This window comes from Podarcis pityusensis (genome assembly GCF_964106645.2).
Source record: "Podarcis pityusensis genome assembly, chromosome: 15".
Classification (NCBI taxonomy): Eukaryota; Metazoa; Chordata; class Lepidosauria; order Squamata; family Lacertidae; genus Podarcis; species Podarcis pityusensis.
The window spans coordinates 15,980,903-15,999,794 of record NC_138040.1 but is presented as its reverse complement, the minus strand read 5'-3'; the positions used below and the strand labels follow the sequence as shown (position 1 = coordinate 15,999,794).

General features: G+C 47.1%; 1 protein-coding gene across 5 annotated transcripts in view; it reads right to left on the bottom strand.

Moving 5' to 3' along the window:
• The window catches only part of MROH2A (maestro heat like repeat family member 2A), a 45,510-nt gene extending 26,702 nt beyond the window's left edge, over nucleotides 1–18,808 (bottom strand). For 2 of the 5 annotated variants that reach the window (XM_080983830.1, XM_080983834.1), the window contains exons 1-17: nucleotides 18,536–18,808; nucleotides 16,501–16,598; nucleotides 14,903–15,045; nucleotides 14,421–14,546; nucleotides 13,583–13,748; nucleotides 12,851–12,949; nucleotides 11,443–11,594; nucleotides 10,072–10,215; nucleotides 8,969–9,061; nucleotides 8,452–8,536; nucleotides 7,872–7,985; nucleotides 6,323–6,396; nucleotides 6,025–6,144; nucleotides 5,814–5,924; nucleotides 4,773–4,911; nucleotides 4,103–4,143; nucleotides 2,813–2,954 (exon numbers count right to left, since the gene is read on the bottom strand). In XM_080983830.1, the coding sequence (XP_080839956.1) occupies nucleotides 2,813–2,954; nucleotides 4,103–4,143; nucleotides 4,773–4,911; nucleotides 5,814–5,924; nucleotides 6,025–6,144; nucleotides 6,323–6,396; nucleotides 7,872–7,985; nucleotides 8,452–8,536; nucleotides 8,969–9,061; nucleotides 10,072–10,215; nucleotides 11,443–11,594; nucleotides 12,851–12,949; nucleotides 13,583–13,748; nucleotides 14,421–14,546; nucleotides 14,903–15,045; nucleotides 16,501–16,531 (1,780 nt within the window). In that variant the 5' untranslated portion in view covers nucleotides 16,532–16,598; nucleotides 18,536–18,808. Of the gene's footprint in view, nucleotides 1–2,812; nucleotides 2,955–4,102; nucleotides 4,144–4,772; nucleotides 4,912–5,813; nucleotides 6,145–6,322; nucleotides 6,397–7,871; nucleotides 7,986–8,451; nucleotides 8,537–8,968; nucleotides 9,062–10,071; nucleotides 10,216–11,442; nucleotides 11,595–12,850; nucleotides 12,950–13,582; nucleotides 13,749–14,420; nucleotides 14,547–14,902; nucleotides 15,046–16,500; nucleotides 16,599–18,535 lie in introns of all 5 variants that reach the window. The other 3 variants (XM_080983831.1, XM_080983833.1, XM_080983832.1) reach the window with 3 other exon arrangements.
• Nucleotides 18,809–18,892: the final 84 nt, after the last annotated feature.

The window sequence follows — 18,892 nt, the reverse complement described above, 5'->3', positions numbered from 1 at the left end:
TTGCCCTATTTCCCCTTTGTTATTTATTTCGGTTCTGGAAGTGCTATTGAATATGATTAGAGGGGACCGGTTGGTGGAAGGAATTCAGGTCGGACAGAAACAATATAAACTAAAAGCTTTTGCAGATGACCTGGTTTTGACCTTGCAGGAGCCAGAGTCCAGTACAAAAAGAGTATTACAACTGATTCATGACTTTGGTCGGGTGGCGGGATTCAAATTAAATAAACAGAAAACTAAGGTTTTGGGGAAAAATTTGACAGACACAGAGTCAGAACGGTTTCAGAAAGAGACAGAACTAAGTGTGGTTAAAAAAGTAAAATACCTAGGGGTAAACATAACAGCAAAAAATCTAAGTCTATTTAAGGACAACTATGAAAAGTGCTGGGCAGAAATCAAGAGAGACTTAGACAGTTGGACAAAATTGAAACTTTCTTTGTTAGGCCGAATTGCTGCTATTAAGATGAATGTATTGCCAAAGATGTTGTTTTTGTTTCAAACACTTCAGGTCTTGGACAGAACGGAGTGCTTTCAGAAGTGGCAGAGAGATATTTCTAAATTTGTCTGGCAGGGCAAAAAGCCCAGAATTAAGTTTAAGATATTAACTGATGCGAAAGAAAGAGGGGGCTTTGCCCTGCCAGATCTAAAGCTGTACTATGAGGCCGCAGCGTTCTGCTGGCTAAAAGACTGGCTACTTCTTGAGGACACTGACGTGTTGGATTTGGAAGGGTTTAACAACACTTTTGGATGGCATGCATACTTATGGTACGACAAGGTTAAAGCAAATAAGGCCTTTAAGAACCATATTGTCAGAAAATCACTGTTTAATGTCTGGACAAAATATAAAGACTTGTTGGAAAATAAAACTCCAAGGTGGCTTTCACCTTTGGAAGCTAAGGCCCGAAAAAGACCCAATATGGAGGCTAAATGGCCAAAATATTGGGAAATACTAGAAAAAGATGGAGACAACTGGAAATTGCAGAGTTTGGAGAAAATGAAGGATAAAGTGCGAGACTGGTTACATTACGCTCAGATTAAAGAAGTTTTTAAAAATGACAAGAAACTAGGGTTCCAGGTGGAGAAATCGAAACTAGAAACAGAACTGTTAGAACCAAAGTGTAAGGTACTTTCAAGGATGTATAACTTGCTGTTAAAATGGAATACACAAGATGAAATGGTTAAATCGGCTATGATAAGGTGGGCGCAGGACATTGGGTATAATATCATGTTTGAGGACTGGGAAAGGTTGTGGAGTATTGGGTTAAATTTTACTGCATGCAATGCTTTGAAAGAAAATGTAATGAAAATGATATATAGATGGTATATGACCCCAGTCAAACTTGCAAAAATATACCACCTGTCTGATAATAAGTGTTGGAAATGTAAAGAGAGTGAAGGAACATTCTTCCACCTCTGGTGGACCTGCCCTAAAGTGAAGGCGTTCTGGGAAATGATTTATAATGAACTGAAAAAGGTATTTAAGTATACCTTTACAAAGAAACCAGAGGCCTTTCTTTTGGGTATTGTCGGCCAAGGGGTGGTAAAGAAGGACTTGACATTTTTTATGTATGCAACAACAGCAGCAAGGATACTTCTTGCAAAACACTGGAAAGCTCAAGATCTACCCACACTGGAAGAATGGCAGATGCAACTGATAGACTATATGGAACTGGCCGAGATGACTGGCAGAATTCGTGACCTGGGAGAAGAGAAGATGGAGGAGGACTGGAAGAAATTCAAGAATTATTTACAAAAACATTGTAATTTGAGTGAATGCTAAGCAGGATGCTAGATCATAAATAATTGAGCACCACTAAATTAGACGATTTAAAATAATAAGTGAAATTGAGAAAATATAATTTTTTTTGAGAATTATAAGATTATAAATATACAGATGGGACATAAGAATGCAAATAAGATAATAAATTGCTGGCAAAATGTTATAACGATGAAAGTGGGAGCGGGAGATGTGAGGAAGTCCAAAGAAAATGTGAAATTACGCTAATGATATATGTTACACTGTTTATTATATTTGTTTTTATTGTAAACCCCAATAAATATTAAAAAAAAAAAAAATAGAGTGTTGGATTAGGATATGGGATAGACCAGGATTTGAATCCTTACTCGGCCATGAAGCTCACTGAGGGCCTCGCATTAACCTAACTCACACGCTTGTTGTGGGGATTACATGAGGAGTGGGGCAGAACCCACATGTGCCACCTTGAGTTCCTTGGAGAAAAAAGTGGGATATAAATGCAACAAATTGCATAAAATGCATTCCATAGTGGAATACAAGGCTCATATTTATTTAAAACATGCCAAATATATGTGGTGGCCAAATGCTACTCATTCCTTTTTTAAAGCTTTCTATTATTGTTTTCTGGTTCTGCTATCTTGTGTTTTTATTCCTCTTGTTCTTATGACTGTTCCTATTGTTATTTTTAGCTTGATGATTTGTTTGTTTTTATGTTTATTGCGTCTGCAGATAAAATAAAAAATATATAAACCAATAAATGCAACCCATAAATGCAGTATATAAATATATATAAGCAAAGAAATAATTTATATATTCCCCCCCCCCCAAGGCTTTTTTGTTTTGTTTTCTTCTTCTTTTTTAGGGGAAGAGTCAGGAGATTCCAGGCTCAGGCCTGGTGGCAGATGTGGAGTTGCTGGCTTGGTCAGACACCATCCTAGAGGAGAGGTCGTCCGCCAGCAACTCTTGGCAAAAATTGACCCTCTGCACACACAGGTGTGTCAGCTGAGCTCGGCAGGGCAGGGCAGGGGAGGGGAGGGTTGGTTTTTCCTCTCATCTCACCTTCCAGGTAGCGGACCAGGGCAGGTATTTCCACCCACCAGTGCTCCCCCACATCCCTGTAGGCCTCTGGGCGTAGGGCGTTCATCAGGAGCAGCACGGCAGCTCCTCGGCCAGTCCCTTCCAAGGGGGAGACAGCAAGGGCCTGCAGAGGAGGAGAGCAAGGGTCTCCAGGTCAGGAAGGTGGTTCAGCCAGGTCAGGCTGCTTCCACCTCTGTGGCCTTCTGGAGTCTGGAGGCCACTGGGGCCCCATGCTCACCAGCCTAAATCCACACCCAACACAGACTGGTAGGGAGGCTTTATTTACTTATTTTTAAACAAGTCACCTGCTTCAGCTAACTCTCTATTTTCTACTATTATAAGAATTATATGATAAATGTCCATAACTGCATATATAAACCACATGTCTGAAACCCCACAGAAAAAGTCCTGAAACCATTTTGTCCCTTCCAAATTGACCTCAAATATTTCTCTGCAAGGTTGAAGGAAAATGGAACAGCCTCCCCATTGTCTTTTCGTTCACAAATCCTGTCTTACGGGTATGTCTGTGTATGAATAGGGTGAGCCTGTGACCTGGCTCAGGAACTAAGTATTTATCATTACAAAAGACTGGCCAGGCTCCCCAGGTAATCTAATCAAGTGACCATTAATAGGTAACCTGCCAGACAGGAGATAAACAACGCACTCAGATTTCTGTTGTAGACAGCCTCTTCTGTGATGTATGTATGATGTTTCTGGGGGTCTTGGACTCCAGGGTGGGCAATTTAAAATGTCTATATAAGGGCGGACACACCTTTGTTCTGGGTCCTCCTCTGTCCTCCTGTATGTGAGGGGAGCACCCTGTTGCAACAGCTTTAATAAAGATCAGGCTTACTAGCTGCTTTGCTTCTCAATATTCTCTGGTTGGCCTCTGTTATTTTCTCCTACCAATAGGGAACCCACGTAAGGACTCTATACGGGCTCTTGGATACCCCATAAGGGAAAAATGGCAGATTTTGTTTACAACACTACACACCAACTCGCAGCAACGTCTCTGAAGGGTTTTAGGCAGGGAAAGGGGGTCTCTCGCAGCCCTAGCTGGAGATGCCAGTGGGGATTGCAACGGGGCCCTTCTGCATGCCGGGCAGGTGCTCTGCCACTGAACTGGGCTTCCCCCAACCTTGTTTCTTAGGAAGCATATGTGAGTTCGGGTCCAGTTTCCTCCAAGAGTCTAGCAATGAGGCAGCCCACTTTCAGAAACTGCTAGAAGCCTGAACCACTCCCCACCCCTCCCCAGTTACCCACATCACTTACCAGGAGCCGCGCCATCAATTCTTGTGGAGTTGGTAAACCCCCTGGAAAGGGGAGAGAGGAAGAGAACAAGGGGGAGGGAAGTGAGGGCTGGTGTAAATAGGAACATAGTAAGAAGCTGCCCTTAGGGAGATAGAGAGTTGATCCATCTGGCAGTGGGTTTCAGGCATGAGCCTTTCCCAGCTCAGCCGGGGGACACTTGGGACTGAAGCTGGGGCCTTCTGCCTGCCAAGGAGCTTCTCTGCACTGAGCTATGGCCCTTCCCATCCTGTCTACCCCAAAATCTCCTGCAGACTGGCAGAGGACCCTGAGACAACATCATCTGCATCCCTAAATCAATGGGATTGGAGAGGCATTTGGGGGCTGCCTGTAGTGGGGTAGGAGAGCTGAAAATAATGCCAAATAATGCCAAAATATTCCACATCTGGCAACAATTGTGCCCCATTCGTTTCAGGTGGTACATGGGTAGACGAGTCTAAAAAGCCTGGGACACAAATTTTCAAGGTCCTTTAGCAGCTATGATGGCTTATTTACCAGAGGTTTTGTATTTAGTGTTAACTCTGGAATTGTATACTTGATTCTGACCAAACTCAGCCTCCCAATGCATATTCTGCTCCCCCACTCCTGTGCTACCCGCCTTGGAGGGGCGAGTATCGGGCATGGTGGCACCCACCTGTCCCCAGGCCATTCTGCTTGTGGCCCACCCGACGTAGTCGCTGCTCTGCCAGCAGTCTCAAGGCGTGGCAGAGGGGGGTGACTAAAGCCATGTAGGGGGGCTGCATGAGGTAGCTCAGCAACTTGGTCCACAATTCCTGCCAGGAAGAGGAGGGAGGGTTCAGCGCTTGGAGCCAGTTCCCTCCCTGGCCCTACAGAGCCCATTTCTCCTTAAAGCCCCAGTCATTCACCTCCATACCTCAACATCACTTCCCTGCCCTGCACATGCAAGGGGCAAGTTTCTCAGTCAGTACATGCTCAGAGGCTCTACATGTTGCAAGGCTAAGTGGACAAAAGGTTCTGCATCAGATCTCTTAGCCAGGGGTAGCCAATATGGTACCTTCCAGATGCTGGACTTTAACCAGATGGTTAGAAAAGGTACGGGAAATTTCATTTTTTGAATATATATATATATATATATATGGACACGGGTGGTGCTCTGGTCTAAACCACTGAGCCTAGGGATCACCTCCCCTTTGTGGGTCCTATTGTTAATCATTTCCTCCTGCATCTTTTATGATAATCCAAATCTTTTACCTCTCCATTGTGTCCAAAATTCACCATTAAACTACAAGTGATATTCCAATCCCCATTCCGTATTAAAATTTTGGTCTTCTTGATTTCCGATTCTTCTGGTCATTTTAGACATTTTGGCATAATCCATCAACTTGATCTGCCATTCTTCTCTGGAAGAACGGCATTTTTGGAATATCTAATTCACCACAGCAGGGCTGTCCGGGTTTGGCCAAACAACATTGTTCTGGCATAGTGTGGTTCCCTTTTATAACTTTCATTACCAACAAGAGTGTATTATGCAAACCCTCAGTGGCTCGTATTAACACTATAGATTCAGAACACACACACTGAGGAATGTGAACGGTTTAATTTACTTCCCCCAATGATTATGATCTTGAACGCAATAAAACGTGTGAGAGAGAACGAACTAGAAACCCCATCTCCCCTGCCATCGTTCGATTCTCGAATTCAAGAGGTCCCTGACCTGGCTGGTGCCCCTTCCTGAAGCCACAGCGATGTGGAGGACCTCTGCGCTGGCAATTCCAATGGCCTTCTCCTCCAAGCCGCCCAAGGGGAGGCTCAGTGTGGGGTGCGTCTGAAAGAGGAACAGGCTCCTGAGATGGCCCCCACCCCACCCCCTGACCTGAAATATCCAGGCCACTTAAGGGCAGGGCAAGGCCCCTGGGCGCTCTCACCAGCTGGTGGGCAGACACAGCCATCTGCAGGGAGATGTAGTTCAGAGGCCAGCCTTCGATTCTCTCCAGGTAGCTGGTGCGCAGCAGCCTCCCAATGGCCCGGAGCGTGGCCAGGCGGACCTGAGAGCCAGAGCGGGCGAGGAAAGACAATGTCCCATGCCACCCGAGAGGGGCACCACGAGGCACTTAAAAGTATTTGGGGCCCCTGTCCCACCCAGGGCACACGACTCAACAGCAACCTGGAGGACTGAGTCCCTGGGCCTGCTGCTGGCCGTCCCAAATCCCTTCTCCTTCTCACCCTGGTGCTGTCGTCCCCCAGAGCGGCCTTGACTACCCTCACGCACAGCTGCCTCCTGCTCCAGAGCTCAGGCACTGGAAGAGAAAGGCGGGTAAGGCTTAGCCCTTCATCATCCTCCCTGACCATTGGCCATAGTGGGACTTCTGGGAGCCAGAGTCCAATGAGAGAGCGAGAGAGCGCATGGTGTAGTGGTTTAAAGCATTGGACTAGGACTAGGGAGACCAGGGTTCAAATCTCTGCTTGGCCATGAAACTCACTGGGTGTGACCTTGGAGGCCAGGCCCTGCCTCTCAGCCTTGCCTACCTCACAGGGTTGCTGTGGGGATCAAATGAGGAAGGGGGGGAAACCATGTACAGTAAGTCCCTCTGAGATCATTGCAGAAAAAGATGGGCCATAAATGCAACAAACAAATAAATACCTGGAGGAAAAATAATGTTGCTCGGGGAGTTGTTACTGTTTTTTTGTTGTTGTTATCTTTATTTTAGCTCTTGTGATTTATGTGGAAATTGCTCAGTTTGCTTGTGTATTTTTAAATGTTGCAGTTATAGCTTATGACTACTTTTATTACGTTGCATTGATGTATTTTTTCCATGTTGGAAGCCGCCTTGAGCATGGTTTGAACTGAGGAAGGGCAGCATACAAACGACATTACGTATTAACAAGAACAAGAGGCAACCATCAGTTCACATCAATTTGTTATTATCCATTATCATAATATTATGATATTCTTATCATTTTTTAAAGTTAAGCATAACTGTCATTAAAAAACAGGCACGCTCCCCAATTCATCAGAGTGGTCACTTTATTTTCACTACCTGCATTTTGATCCATTTTTCTTATATTGTTTTAATTCTATTAAAATTTAATTCATTTTTAAATGTTATCTTTTATATGTTTTTAGCCTTTTATCTGTGTTGTTTTAATTTGTGTAAGCTACTTTGAGTCCCGGGCTGGAAAAAAGAATACAGTGGTACCTCGGGTTAAGAACTTAATTCATTCTGGAGGTCTGTTGTTAACCTGAAACTGTTCTTAACCTGAAGCACCACTTCAGCTAATGGGGCCTCCTGCTGCCGCTGCACCGCCGGAGCACGATTTCTGTTCTCATCCTGAAGCAAAGTTCTTAACCCGAGGTACTATTTCTGGGTTAGCGGAGTCTGTAACCTGAGGTGCCACTGTATTATTATTATTATTATTATTTATAATTATGGGTTTTAAGGAATGGCTCTAACCGGTTCTTCCATTAAAGGCTGTCCTACTGCAGAAAGCTCTTTCACCTGTCAAGGGACGTTCCTTACATCACTTCAGTAATCTTCACAACAGCCCTGCAAGGGTGATCAGAACTATCAGCTTCCTCCTGTTGCAGATGAGAAGAGGGGTTGGGCCTCGGCCTCCCTCACAAGGTCAGGGCTGAGGGCAAATTTGGGCCAGAAACTCTCTTCCTCACTTAACACTCTTAGGATGCTCTTTCCCTGGGAGGGAAGTTGGGGGTCTAAGGTGCGGGGGGGGGCAGCTGTAAGAGCCTAGACCCCCTTCCTCTCCAGATACTTACACTGGGCACTGACAATTTCAGAGAACAACGCCAGGAGCACCGCACAGACATCTTCTTGGCGCTCCTCCACCTTCCCCTGGAAGACCCCCATCAGCCCAGAGGGGTGCAGACGGGCTGTGGGGGAGCAGAAGGAGCCGTAGCTCAGTGTCAGGGCATCTGACTTGCATGCAGAAGGTCACAGGTTCAATCCCCAGTTGGGCTGGTAGAGACTCCTTATCTGGAAAACCCCAGAGAGCTGCTGCCAGTCAGTGTGGATAATGCTGACTTGGTAATAAGGCAGCTTCCTCTGTTCCTATTCAAATCAGCTCTTGATCTGGAACCATGAGGACTAGAAACTTAAGTGCTAGAGGACCTGCTTTGCCTGGTTCAATCCCCAATGGCATCGCCAGCCAGGGCTGGGAATGTCTACAGCCTGAAACCCACAAAGAGCTGCTGCTGTCAGTCAGTGTAGGGAATGTTGAGCTAGATTTCCCATGCTCCCAGTAAGTGTAGGGGCCCATGGGGTGGGTGTCCACCATTTTTCACCCTCTTCCCCTTGGTTCGAGCTGGGATGGGGAGCCTCCCCTCTTTCTGTCCATACCCAGGCGCAGGAAGATGCGAGCGATCTCTTTGAAGTTCTCCTCGCATTGCGGGTGAGGCGGCCATTTCTGTCCCCTGCTGCAGATCTAAGGGGAGGAAGGATGTTGGCATTTTATCAGTGATTTGTTGCTCCTGCAGCATGTAGTTCAGCTATAGAACTCCGAAAGGAGGAAGTGACGGCTACCAACCTAGATAGCGTTAAAAGAGTAGACAAATTGGCGGGAAAGGCTACCAATGGCTACCAGCCATGGTGACTATGCTCTGCCTCCACAATCGGAGGAAGCCATGCTGCTGAATGCCAATTGCTGGAAACTGCAGGAAGGGAACATGCTCTTGCGCTCAGATCCTGCTTTTGGGTTTCCCATCGGAGCATATGCTTGGCCACTGTGAGAGCAGGATGCTGAACTAGATGGACCATTGGCCTGATCCAGCAGCCTCAAATTATGTTCTTACAGCACCATTGCCACCTGCCTCCTGGGTTGGCTCACCCACCGGCTCCAAAATTTCCCCCCTCTCACCTGGCGAACCAGAGCGCAGGTGAGGGGCCCCACATGCTCCCTTGGAATAGGGTTGTTGTTCACAAGAGACGCTTCCAGGATCTGGCCCAGGATCTGCAACAGGCATAAGAAAAATGACATTGGCTCCCAGTATGTTTCTGAGCACAGTTCAAAGTGTTGGTACTGACCTTTAAAGCCTTAAAAGGCTTCGGCCCTGTATACCTGAAGGAGCGTCTCCACCCCCATCATTCAGCCTGGACACTGAGGTCCAGCTCTGAGGGCCTTCTGGCAGTTCCCTCCCTGCAAGAAGTGAGGCAAAGGGCCTTCTCAGTGATGGTGCCCGCCCTGTGGAACACCCTCCCTTCAGATGTCAAGGAAATAAAAAAGCAACCTGACTTTTAGAAGACATCTGAAGGCATCCCTGTATGAGTAAGTTTTTAATGTTTGATGTTTTGCTGTGAATGTTTTAATGCAGGGGTCAGCAAACTTTTTCAGCAGGGGGCCGGTCCACTGTCCCTCAGACCTTGTGGGGGGCGGCGGCTATATTTTGAAGAAAAAAATATGAACGAATTCCTATGTTCCACACATAACCCAGAGATGAATTTTAAATAAAAGGACACATTCTACTCATGTAAAAACATGCTGATTCCCAGACTATCCGTGGGCTGGATTTAGAAGGCAATTGGGCCGGATCCGGCCCCCCGGGCCTTAGTTTGCCTACCCATGTTTTAATGTGTTGAAAGCTGCCCAGGGCAGCTGGGGCAACCCAGTCAGACGGGTGGCATATTAACAATAAATTATTAGTATTGTTATTACCAAAAACACTATCTTCACAAACTGGGCTGAGTCTCGGGCTTAATGAGCACAACAGCTCATTCCCTGAAACCAGTTGCTGAGATGAAGGGTCCCTGGATCCCCGCAGCTGCCTTTGACTCCTCCTCTCCAGGGTTTATTGCAAGCAATCGAAGACCACCCCCACGCCACAAAAATCATGGCAATATATATATATTTTTAAACAGATAAAATGTATATACACCTAAATAGAAATTGATATAGCAGCTGAGCTTGGGGTGGCCTGCTCAAGTCCTGGGTGCCAGTGGGGGGCAGCAATCCGCAATGCTCACCTTTGTAACGAGGAAGGTCTCCGTGCTGCTATCATACTGGGCTAGGAGCAGAGAGATGTCGCTGTAGATCTGAGCCTGGAAGTCTGTCCTGGGCAGCAGGAGTCGCAGGATGGGGCTCAGGGTCTTCAAGACTGCCAGCTGGACCTTTGGGGGTGGCGAGGCAGCAGCTGTCACAAGACATTTGGAGGCAAGATGGGAAACCCACCTTCCACACTGGTGACAGGGCAGGGTCCTCCCCCAGTCACTAAGGGGAGAGAGCTAGTTTGGGGGGGGGGGGCTGCAAGAAACCACACATGTTTTTGGCCTGGGCCAGTTTGCTTGCCCAGTGAGATATCTGCCTGCAGAAAAAAGGGTTAGTGCTGACTGAAGTGTGAGGTGCTATTTGACTGCTGGTGAGTGGGAGAGGCAGAGGGGTAAGGGTGGTCCAGAGCCACCCCCACCCCCCACTGTAAGAACAGGCTGTGCTCAAGTCCCACTCAAGTCACCGTTTTTTAAAAAATGATAGAATGTTGGGTTAGAAGGGACCCCCCCCCCCACAAGAGTCACCCAGCCCAACCCCCTACAGTGCTGAAATAATCCCTGATAGAAAACCCTGCAATGAAGGAGAGTCCACCATTTTCTGAGTTTAAAAAAACAAAAAAAACTAAGTTCTAAATTTAAGAGGTCACCTGCTGTGATCCTGTGATGCCAAGATGTTTTTGTGCCCCTTCTCAAGGCCCTCCAAAATCTGTCCATTTTTTAACTACAGTGGTACCTTGGTTCTCGAACGTAATCCATTCCAGAAGTCCGTTCAACTTCTGAAACGTTCAAAAAACCAAGGCAGGGCTGCCGATTGGTGCAGGTGCCCCGGAAACAATAGCCGATAGCCGCATCGGACATTTGGCTTCCAAAAAACATTCGAAAACCGGAACACTTACTTCCAGGTTTTCGGTGTTTGGGAGCCAAAATGTTTGAGTACAAAGGCGTTCGAGATCCAGAGTTCCACTGTATTAAAAAAACAAAACATTTTACTTACTAGCCCTGTGGTTCCTGTGCTGTGATACTATGGTGCTAAAAGATTTTTCTGGCCTCCCGAGTCCTCTGCCCTATGAAACCTTTTTAAATTTTTTTTTTAATGTCCAGTGACCTGCAGCCCCTGCAAGGTGGATCATGTGGCCCTCGGTCTGAAAAAGACCAGTCACCTCTACTCTAGGCTGCAAAATCTTCCCACTGTAGAAAGTGTCCCTCTTTCATCCAAGGACCAACAGCACAATCCCTGGGGAGACAGTAAAGTCACCCAGAACCCCTCCCCAGATGGAGAGAGTCCCAGGAGAGGGTTGATCGAAGGCACCCTGCTGGTTATGGGGTGGGGGCTGACTGATCGCCCCTCACCTGTGCATCGCATCCAGGGAGCCAAGTTCGGGTCATGCAGGAGTAGAGAGGCAGCAGGTAGGCAGAGAACTGCTGGACGCTGATGCGGGGGTAAGAGCTTCGCTCCCAGGTCCGCAGGTATATCCGGATTGCCCCACACATCTGCTCCAGAGCTTGGGAATGTGAATGTGAGACAGAGAACAGAGAAGGGGGTGGGGAGAGAGAAATGAAAGGCAGAGCATGTTAACCAAGGTGGAAGTTCTGCTTCCATAGTTAAACTGTGGGACTCACTCCTGCAGGAGGATTTGATGGGCACCAACTTGGATGACTTGAAAAGAGTATATACACAAAGTATCAAATGTGGTGACAGTAATAATAATACAACAAAACAACAACACCACAAACTGGCTTATAAGTATAAAACCAAATTTACTAGAATAATAACTAAAATAGAGATAGACTTGTAACCATTCAAGCAACATACATACTAACGTGCCATATGCAAAACAAAGCCGGGAGATACTGTAAACATGGAGTGGATAAATGTACAACTGTATCGTAACAAGTTACATGTGCAATAAACGTTATACAAACGGGATAAATGAACAGTTCATCAAGTAGCGTAAGTCCAATCACAGAACGGCAACCCCGTGCCGCCACAATGGCAAGGGTAGCATACTGGAGAATATGAAAAAGTTTTTCAAAGCTGTTTTTCAAAGATTGAACTGGATGAGATGTTCTTCAATAGGTCTTGAGTTGGAAACACAAAGCCGTATGCATGGACCAATCACAGGAAGGCAAATCAAAGCCACCACCCTGATGAGACTAACGCAAGTGGGCAAAAGGAGACCTGTTCTCCGGATATGTTACAGGTTTCGCTACACGCTTCATCAGTCTGAAAAGCTGCTTGATACAAAATAGCACTCCAATTACAATGTGTGGTAAACCATAAAAATTAGAAAATATCAGTCTCATACTATACCTTACCCAGTCATACAAAATGGTTTGCTCAGGATAAAGAAAGTTATTATTCTATTAAATTTGGTTTTATACTTATAAGCCAGTTTGTGGTGTTGTTGTTGTTTTGTTGACTTTAAAAGAGGACAGGACAAATTCATGGAGGAAGAGAAGGCTATGGATGGCTCCTAGCCAGAATGGGTATACTCTGCTGCCACAGATGCAGGCAGCAATGCTTCTGAAAGCTGGTTGCTGGAGACCACAAGTGAGGAGGGTGCTCCTGTGCTCAGGTCCCGCTAGCAGGCTTCCCTGAATGGGCATCTGGTTGGCCACTGTGAGAACGGTGGAGATAACTCAGCCTCATATAACCAACATGCTTTTAACTCTAATTAATGCATGAAGGGGTTAAGACCATAGAGTAAGGTGTCCCAAGTTTGCAAAGCATCGCTTAAGGAGGCCCTGCGGGACCCACCTGTGCAGAGAGCCCTGCGCCTCCGTCCATCCTCAATCCGGCGCATGGCGGTCTGGAGGGTGGTTAGGGTGATGCCCAGGAAAGGGACGCAGCTGTACACTGAGGAGAGATGGGCAGAGAAAGCAGGAAGTGTGCTTGATCATACCCTGGGGTGGGGAATGAAACCCCCCCTGGGTTTTATCAAGGTGCTTCCCGGGACAGATCACGAGCCATATTGGACTCTTGGCAATTTGGATCAGGACAGGGGTGAAGATGGAACTGTCAGGAGAATTCCTGCTCCATGATTGCAGTCATGGGATTGTTGTCTATCACATGATGGTGTATGTTTTGACTCCACAGAGTGGGAAGTGACGGGAGACAGGATGTTTGTGTTACTGTGTTCCGTGAAATGGGACTATTGTCCTTTGTTCTTTCTCTTTGCTGTCTGATGCTAGAGAGAGAGGGAGCCATGTTGCAGTGCTCCGTGTGTGTTTATATGTAAATAAAGTAGATTAGCCAAAATGCTGAGTTGCTGAGGTCTGTTACGCAAGCTGGGAAGACTCTGCGGTTCCCTAAGTGTGCTGGTGTCGGTTGGCATCGGTCACTGTGATGTTCGAGCTGAAGAAAGCTTTTGAAGCTCCCGAACAATCGACCAGGAGGGAGGGAACATGCCAGTCGGGCATGTGTCTCTACCAGGGTCCTACTCAAGTGTAGGGTGACAACAGGAATTCTAACAGGAACTTGCCCTTGTACCATTGTTGGCTGCGATCTTCCCCAGGGTCAGGAGGGTGAACTCATCTGGCGGGGCAAAGGGCTTGAGCTGGTGCTGGAGCTCCATCATTATGGGGTGGAAGTGATAGCAGGCAAAGGTGGCCAGGGTGCTGCTTGCCGCTGCCTGAAGCTCTCGGGGCACTTCCTGCTGAAAGGGCGGAAATGAGATTAGGAAGCACAAAGTCCAGCAACCTGGCAGCAAAGGGAGCCGGTGTGCCATAGTGGTTAGAACGTCTGACTAGGAACACTGGGTGTTAAGTTGTGGGTGAACATATCAGACGACAAAGCGATTCTTCAAACAGCTCTTGTTTATTCACAGGCCAGAATAGAACTGAACTGAAGGGTTCAGCCAGCCTGCTTATATAGAGCTCCAGTACAACGTAACTGTAACAACTTTCTGTAACTATCCAATCACTGAACGTCACTTTCGATCCCTTATTTGCATATGTGGACCTGAACTATCTACAGTATCCCCCTGCTGGCCCAGGGTGAGAAGCTCCTTTGGTGGCCTTGGGCCAGTCACTGCCTCACAGCCTATCCTAAGTCACAGGGTTGTTATGGGGTTTAAATGAGGAGGAGGGAGAACCATGTTTGTATATTTGAGCTCCTTGGTGGGGGACGGGGGATGGTGGGAGATAAATGCAATTGATAAAATAAAACAAAGGAGGCAGGATGAAAATCCTGGCCCGCCCACCTACCACATGGCTGGGAGCTCGCAAAGCAGGGTTTGGCCTCAGGATGTCTTAAAAGCAACAACAACAACCCAGAATTAACCACCAAGGAGGGAGATGCCTCTGAGAGTCATCTGCGGTATCCTTACATCTGGGGATGCCCTCAGATGCTTGCAGGCCGCAAGGATGAATTGGCCGGCGGGCTCCACCTCCAGGCCGTGCTCCATCATGGCCTGCAGACTGCGATAGATGGCCACCTTCTGCCAGGCAGAAGCCTGCAGGAAGGAAAGAGAGAGGGGGAGAGAGTTTCTGAGCATGGAGGGAAGGACCTGTCCATTTAATCTCTATTATTTTACCCTGCCCATCTGACTGGGTTGCGGGTGGCTTCCAACAAAAATACAGCAGCAAACATTAAAAGCTTCCTGAAGTAGGGTTACATTCAGATGCCTGCAAAAACTTATATAGTTGTTTAACTCTTTGACAACTGGTGCTGGTGCTCTTGAGAGGATTTGGTCTACAATTCTCAGGCTGGGGCTGATGGAATTTGTGGTTCTTAATCTCTGAAGGGCACTTGAGGTGGGGGGAACTGGTCTTGGAAAACGGTCTAAGTTAGAGAAGCAGTTTTTCCTACCTCGTCCTGCTGGAGCATCACCACAAGAACTGGTATCACGGCAGCTGGCTGACTGCGAGCAGCCTTCACAATGCAGAGGACGACCTCCTTCTGGGATGCGGCCTCTGGGAGTTGCAGGAGGTGGCTGATGGAGTGGAGGCGACCTGAGTAGGGGACGGAGGAGGCTGCAGCAACCCACCAGGCTGACAAGAATCATGACAGCTTGCCCAACGTTCTGCAGGGAGGTGGCACTTCCGAAGGCCTGGGCGGTTTCAAGGTTCTAGACCTTGTTGCCACCAAACAATGAGTCTGGTGAAAACTCTCTGCATACTTTTAAAGGAACAAGGGGAAAGTTGAGTGCTGTTTACAGCTGGGGCCATACAGATGTTGATGAGCTGCATCTCCTCTCAGGTCTAACAAATAGCATGGCCAACGACCAGGGATGATGGGAGCTGGAGTCCAATCACATGTTCACAGTGGAACGGACTACTTTGGAGGGCAGACTCTCCTTCATTGGAGGTTTTTCAACAGAGGTTAGATGGTCGCCTGAGGGATTCTTTAGCTGTGATCCCTGCATCACAAGGGTTGGACTAGATGACCCTTGGGGTCTTTACAATTCTAGGATTCTATGCTGAGGACCACACGTGAAGCATTCCTGATTTACAGCTCTCATCATAACTGTTTGCCTCTTGCTGCAATGAGCAGAAAAACACTACATTTGTTCAACAGGGGGGTGGCGACCCCTTTTTTGACCCAAAGGGGCATGTTCCCCTTGGCTGCTTCTTTGGAGGCCACTTGGGAGTCGTATTCTAGAGGGTGCCAGGGTGCCGAAGGCAGGACAAAAGAGTCACATAAGAGGAGCAGAAGGGGTAAATGAGAAGGACCTCTACATGTCAGGCTATGACCAGGGAGACCAGGGTTCAAATCCCCGTGCAGCCATGAAGCTCACTGGGTGATTTTGGGGCCAGTTTCTGTCTCTCAGTCTAACTTCCCTCTCAGGGTTAGGGAAAAACATAGGAAGAACCAGCGTTGTATTCTGTGCCAACTTTTAAACGCCTGCTGAAAACATTTTTATTCTGTCAGACTTATGCAAGCAATTAAAGCACATCTCCTGCAATGGTTTATTGATACTTGTTTTAAACTTTTTTCCTTCTCTGTTGTTTTTATTCAGCCCCTGCAAGCATAGCCATGCTCCCATCAGCCCCTGCACCACACTATTAGGCCCTATTAGTTGGGGCTGCTGGTTGTTGTAGTCCAAACCATACGGAGCGCACCATGTTGACAAAGTCTGATTTAGGGAGAACTTGCACACTGTACTATTTATGTTGCTGGGAAATAGTGCAAGATCAACATATCTTTTTAAGGTGCAATCAAAGCGGTGATCTTTGGGAACAAGGTATGGCGAGTGGCATCTCTACAGAATGCACAGGGAACAAAATGATTCTTGCATTGCAGGGGCTTAGACCAGATGACCCTCTGTTCCAACTCTACAATTCCATGAAAGGCAAAGACAAGGGCAAAAAGTTGTATTGGATCCCTTGGAAGCTGTGATTGAAGTTGCAGTGGCCCTGAATTACTATAATTATATGGAGCTTTCACAAACTGTCCAAGTCCCTTACCTTCACTGGATGATTCTCCCTCGTCAGTCATGCCCTTATATGCCTTCTGCTCTGTGTTTTCTGTCCCAAGATGAAATGCTCAACAATTGCAACTTGCCCTTACAAACACACACACGTTATGAATGTTGAGGCTCCCATTACATATTTCCAAGACCATGCAATACCCCACCAGCAGCCCCATGGAAGCTGGAAGCCATCAAGTGGCACACCTGGTGTCAGCCCCATTGGAAGTCACAAGGCATCTGCGAAGGGGCAGGCATACCCCACTCCCCTCCAAAGAAGCCCCAGGTTCTCCAAGTGACAGGGAGATGTTTCCCTCTCTTGTAAATCTAGGACTCAGGGCTATCCAGTGAAGCCGAATATTGGGAGATTTGGAACAGGCAAAAGAAAGTCCTCCTTCATGCACCACAATGTTTAACTGTGGAACTCCCTACCACAGGAGATGGTGATGGCCATCAACTTGGATGGATTTAAAAGAGAACTAGATAAATTCATGGAGTCATGGTTATCAATGACTACTAGCCATGATGGTTGTATTCTACCTCCAAACACCAGACACTAAATAATACCAGCTCTTCTGCACGGGCATCTGATTGGCTACTGTGAGAACGGGATGCTGGATTAGATGGGCCCCCATTGGCCCAATCCTGCAGGGTTCTTCGTATGTTCACAGATTCTTAACAGAAGCTAAGGGCAGAAATTGACCCCTGGCCACTGACACAGACCAGATTATATGGGGACACCCTGCTTGTGTGTGCTGGGGGGATGGGACCCAAACTGGAAATAGAAAGGTATACATTCAAATGGTCCCACAGCACAGCAAAGGTCTCTTGTGGTGGAGGAGGTGAGGGACAGAGGAAGAAATCAAGCCACTTTTTCTTGCAAAGATTTAAGCTGAAGAGTGAAATTACTATCTATTTATTGGATAAAGGTACTGAGGGGATGCTCATCAAATTTGCAGATGAACCAAACTGGGAGGGGTAACCAATGCTGCTGAGGACAGAATCAGGATTCAATATGACTGTAAGAGATTTGAGAACTGGGCCAAAACTAACAAAATGGATTTCAATAGGGACAAATGTAATGTTCTGCACTTAGGCAGGAAGAGCCAGCTGCACAAATAGAAGATGAAGGATATTTGGATTGCCAGTAGTACATAAAAGGATCTAGGGGTCTTAGTGGACCAAAAGCTTAACATGAGTCACCAGTTTGATGCAGCAGCAGCAACAAAAAGCTAATGCTATTCTAGGCTGCATCAATAGAAATATAGTGTCCAGGTCAAAGGAAGTAATAGTCCAGGTCAAAGGAAGTATTCTGCCTTGGTCAGAGCACATTTGGAGTACTGTGTCCAGTTCTGGGCACCACAATTTAAGAAGGATGTTGACAAGCTGGAACGTGTGCAGAGGAGGGCAACCAAGATGATCAGTGGTCTGGAAACCAGGTCTTCTGAGGAACGGTTGAAGGAGCTGGGTATATTTAGCCTGGTACAGAGGAGACTGAAAGGAGATATGATAGCCATCTTCAAAAATCTAAAGGGCTGTCACATGGAGGATGCAGCAAGCTTGTTTTCTCCTGCTCTGGAGGCTAGGACCCGAATCAATGGCTTCAAGTTACAAGAAAGGAGATTCCAACTAAGCATCAGGAATAACTTTCTGACAGTAAGGGCTGTTTGACAGTAGAACAGACTCACATGACAGGTTTTTAAGCGGAGGTAGGGTGGTCATCTGTCATATATGATCTAGTTGAGATTTCTGCATTGCAGGGGTTTGGACTAGGTGACCCCCGGGGTCCCTTCCAACTCTACAATTCTATGATTCTGTTATCTATCTATCTAGCCATCCCCAGTTAGTCAATATGCGCAAAACCAATTCACATATTCCAGCCTGGAGATGCTGCCCATCTTAATGCTGACTGGTGGATTGCTCAAGCAATCAAGTCCCAGGGATGGCAAACTAGTGGATTTCTTCACTACAGAAGAATGAACTAGGCTCCCTCCCTCTCCATGAATTGGGCCTCGAGATCCCCTCCAGCTCACTTTGTAATGGGCTGAGTGCTTGCTTCTGAGAGAGAGAAGGAAGCTGAGAGCGAAGGTGAGCCGGCAGGAAAAGTGACCTCAAGTGACAAGCTCAGGGTGGCCTTGGCTCACGGAACAGCAACACCCAGGAGGCTCTGTGACATCACTGAGACGGTCTGCTCAGAGGAACCCATCCCTGGGAAGAGTCATCCTGGGGCAGCCTGGGGAAATGGGTATGACACCCCAGAAAAGGGCAGACCCCTCCTTTCCTATTTGCATGGTCCCATGAAACAGGATCCTGGATTTGGAGCTGACTGGAGGCTCCAGAGTTCATGCTAGATCTGGGATAGCAAAGAGGATCAGGACGGCAGACCAGCA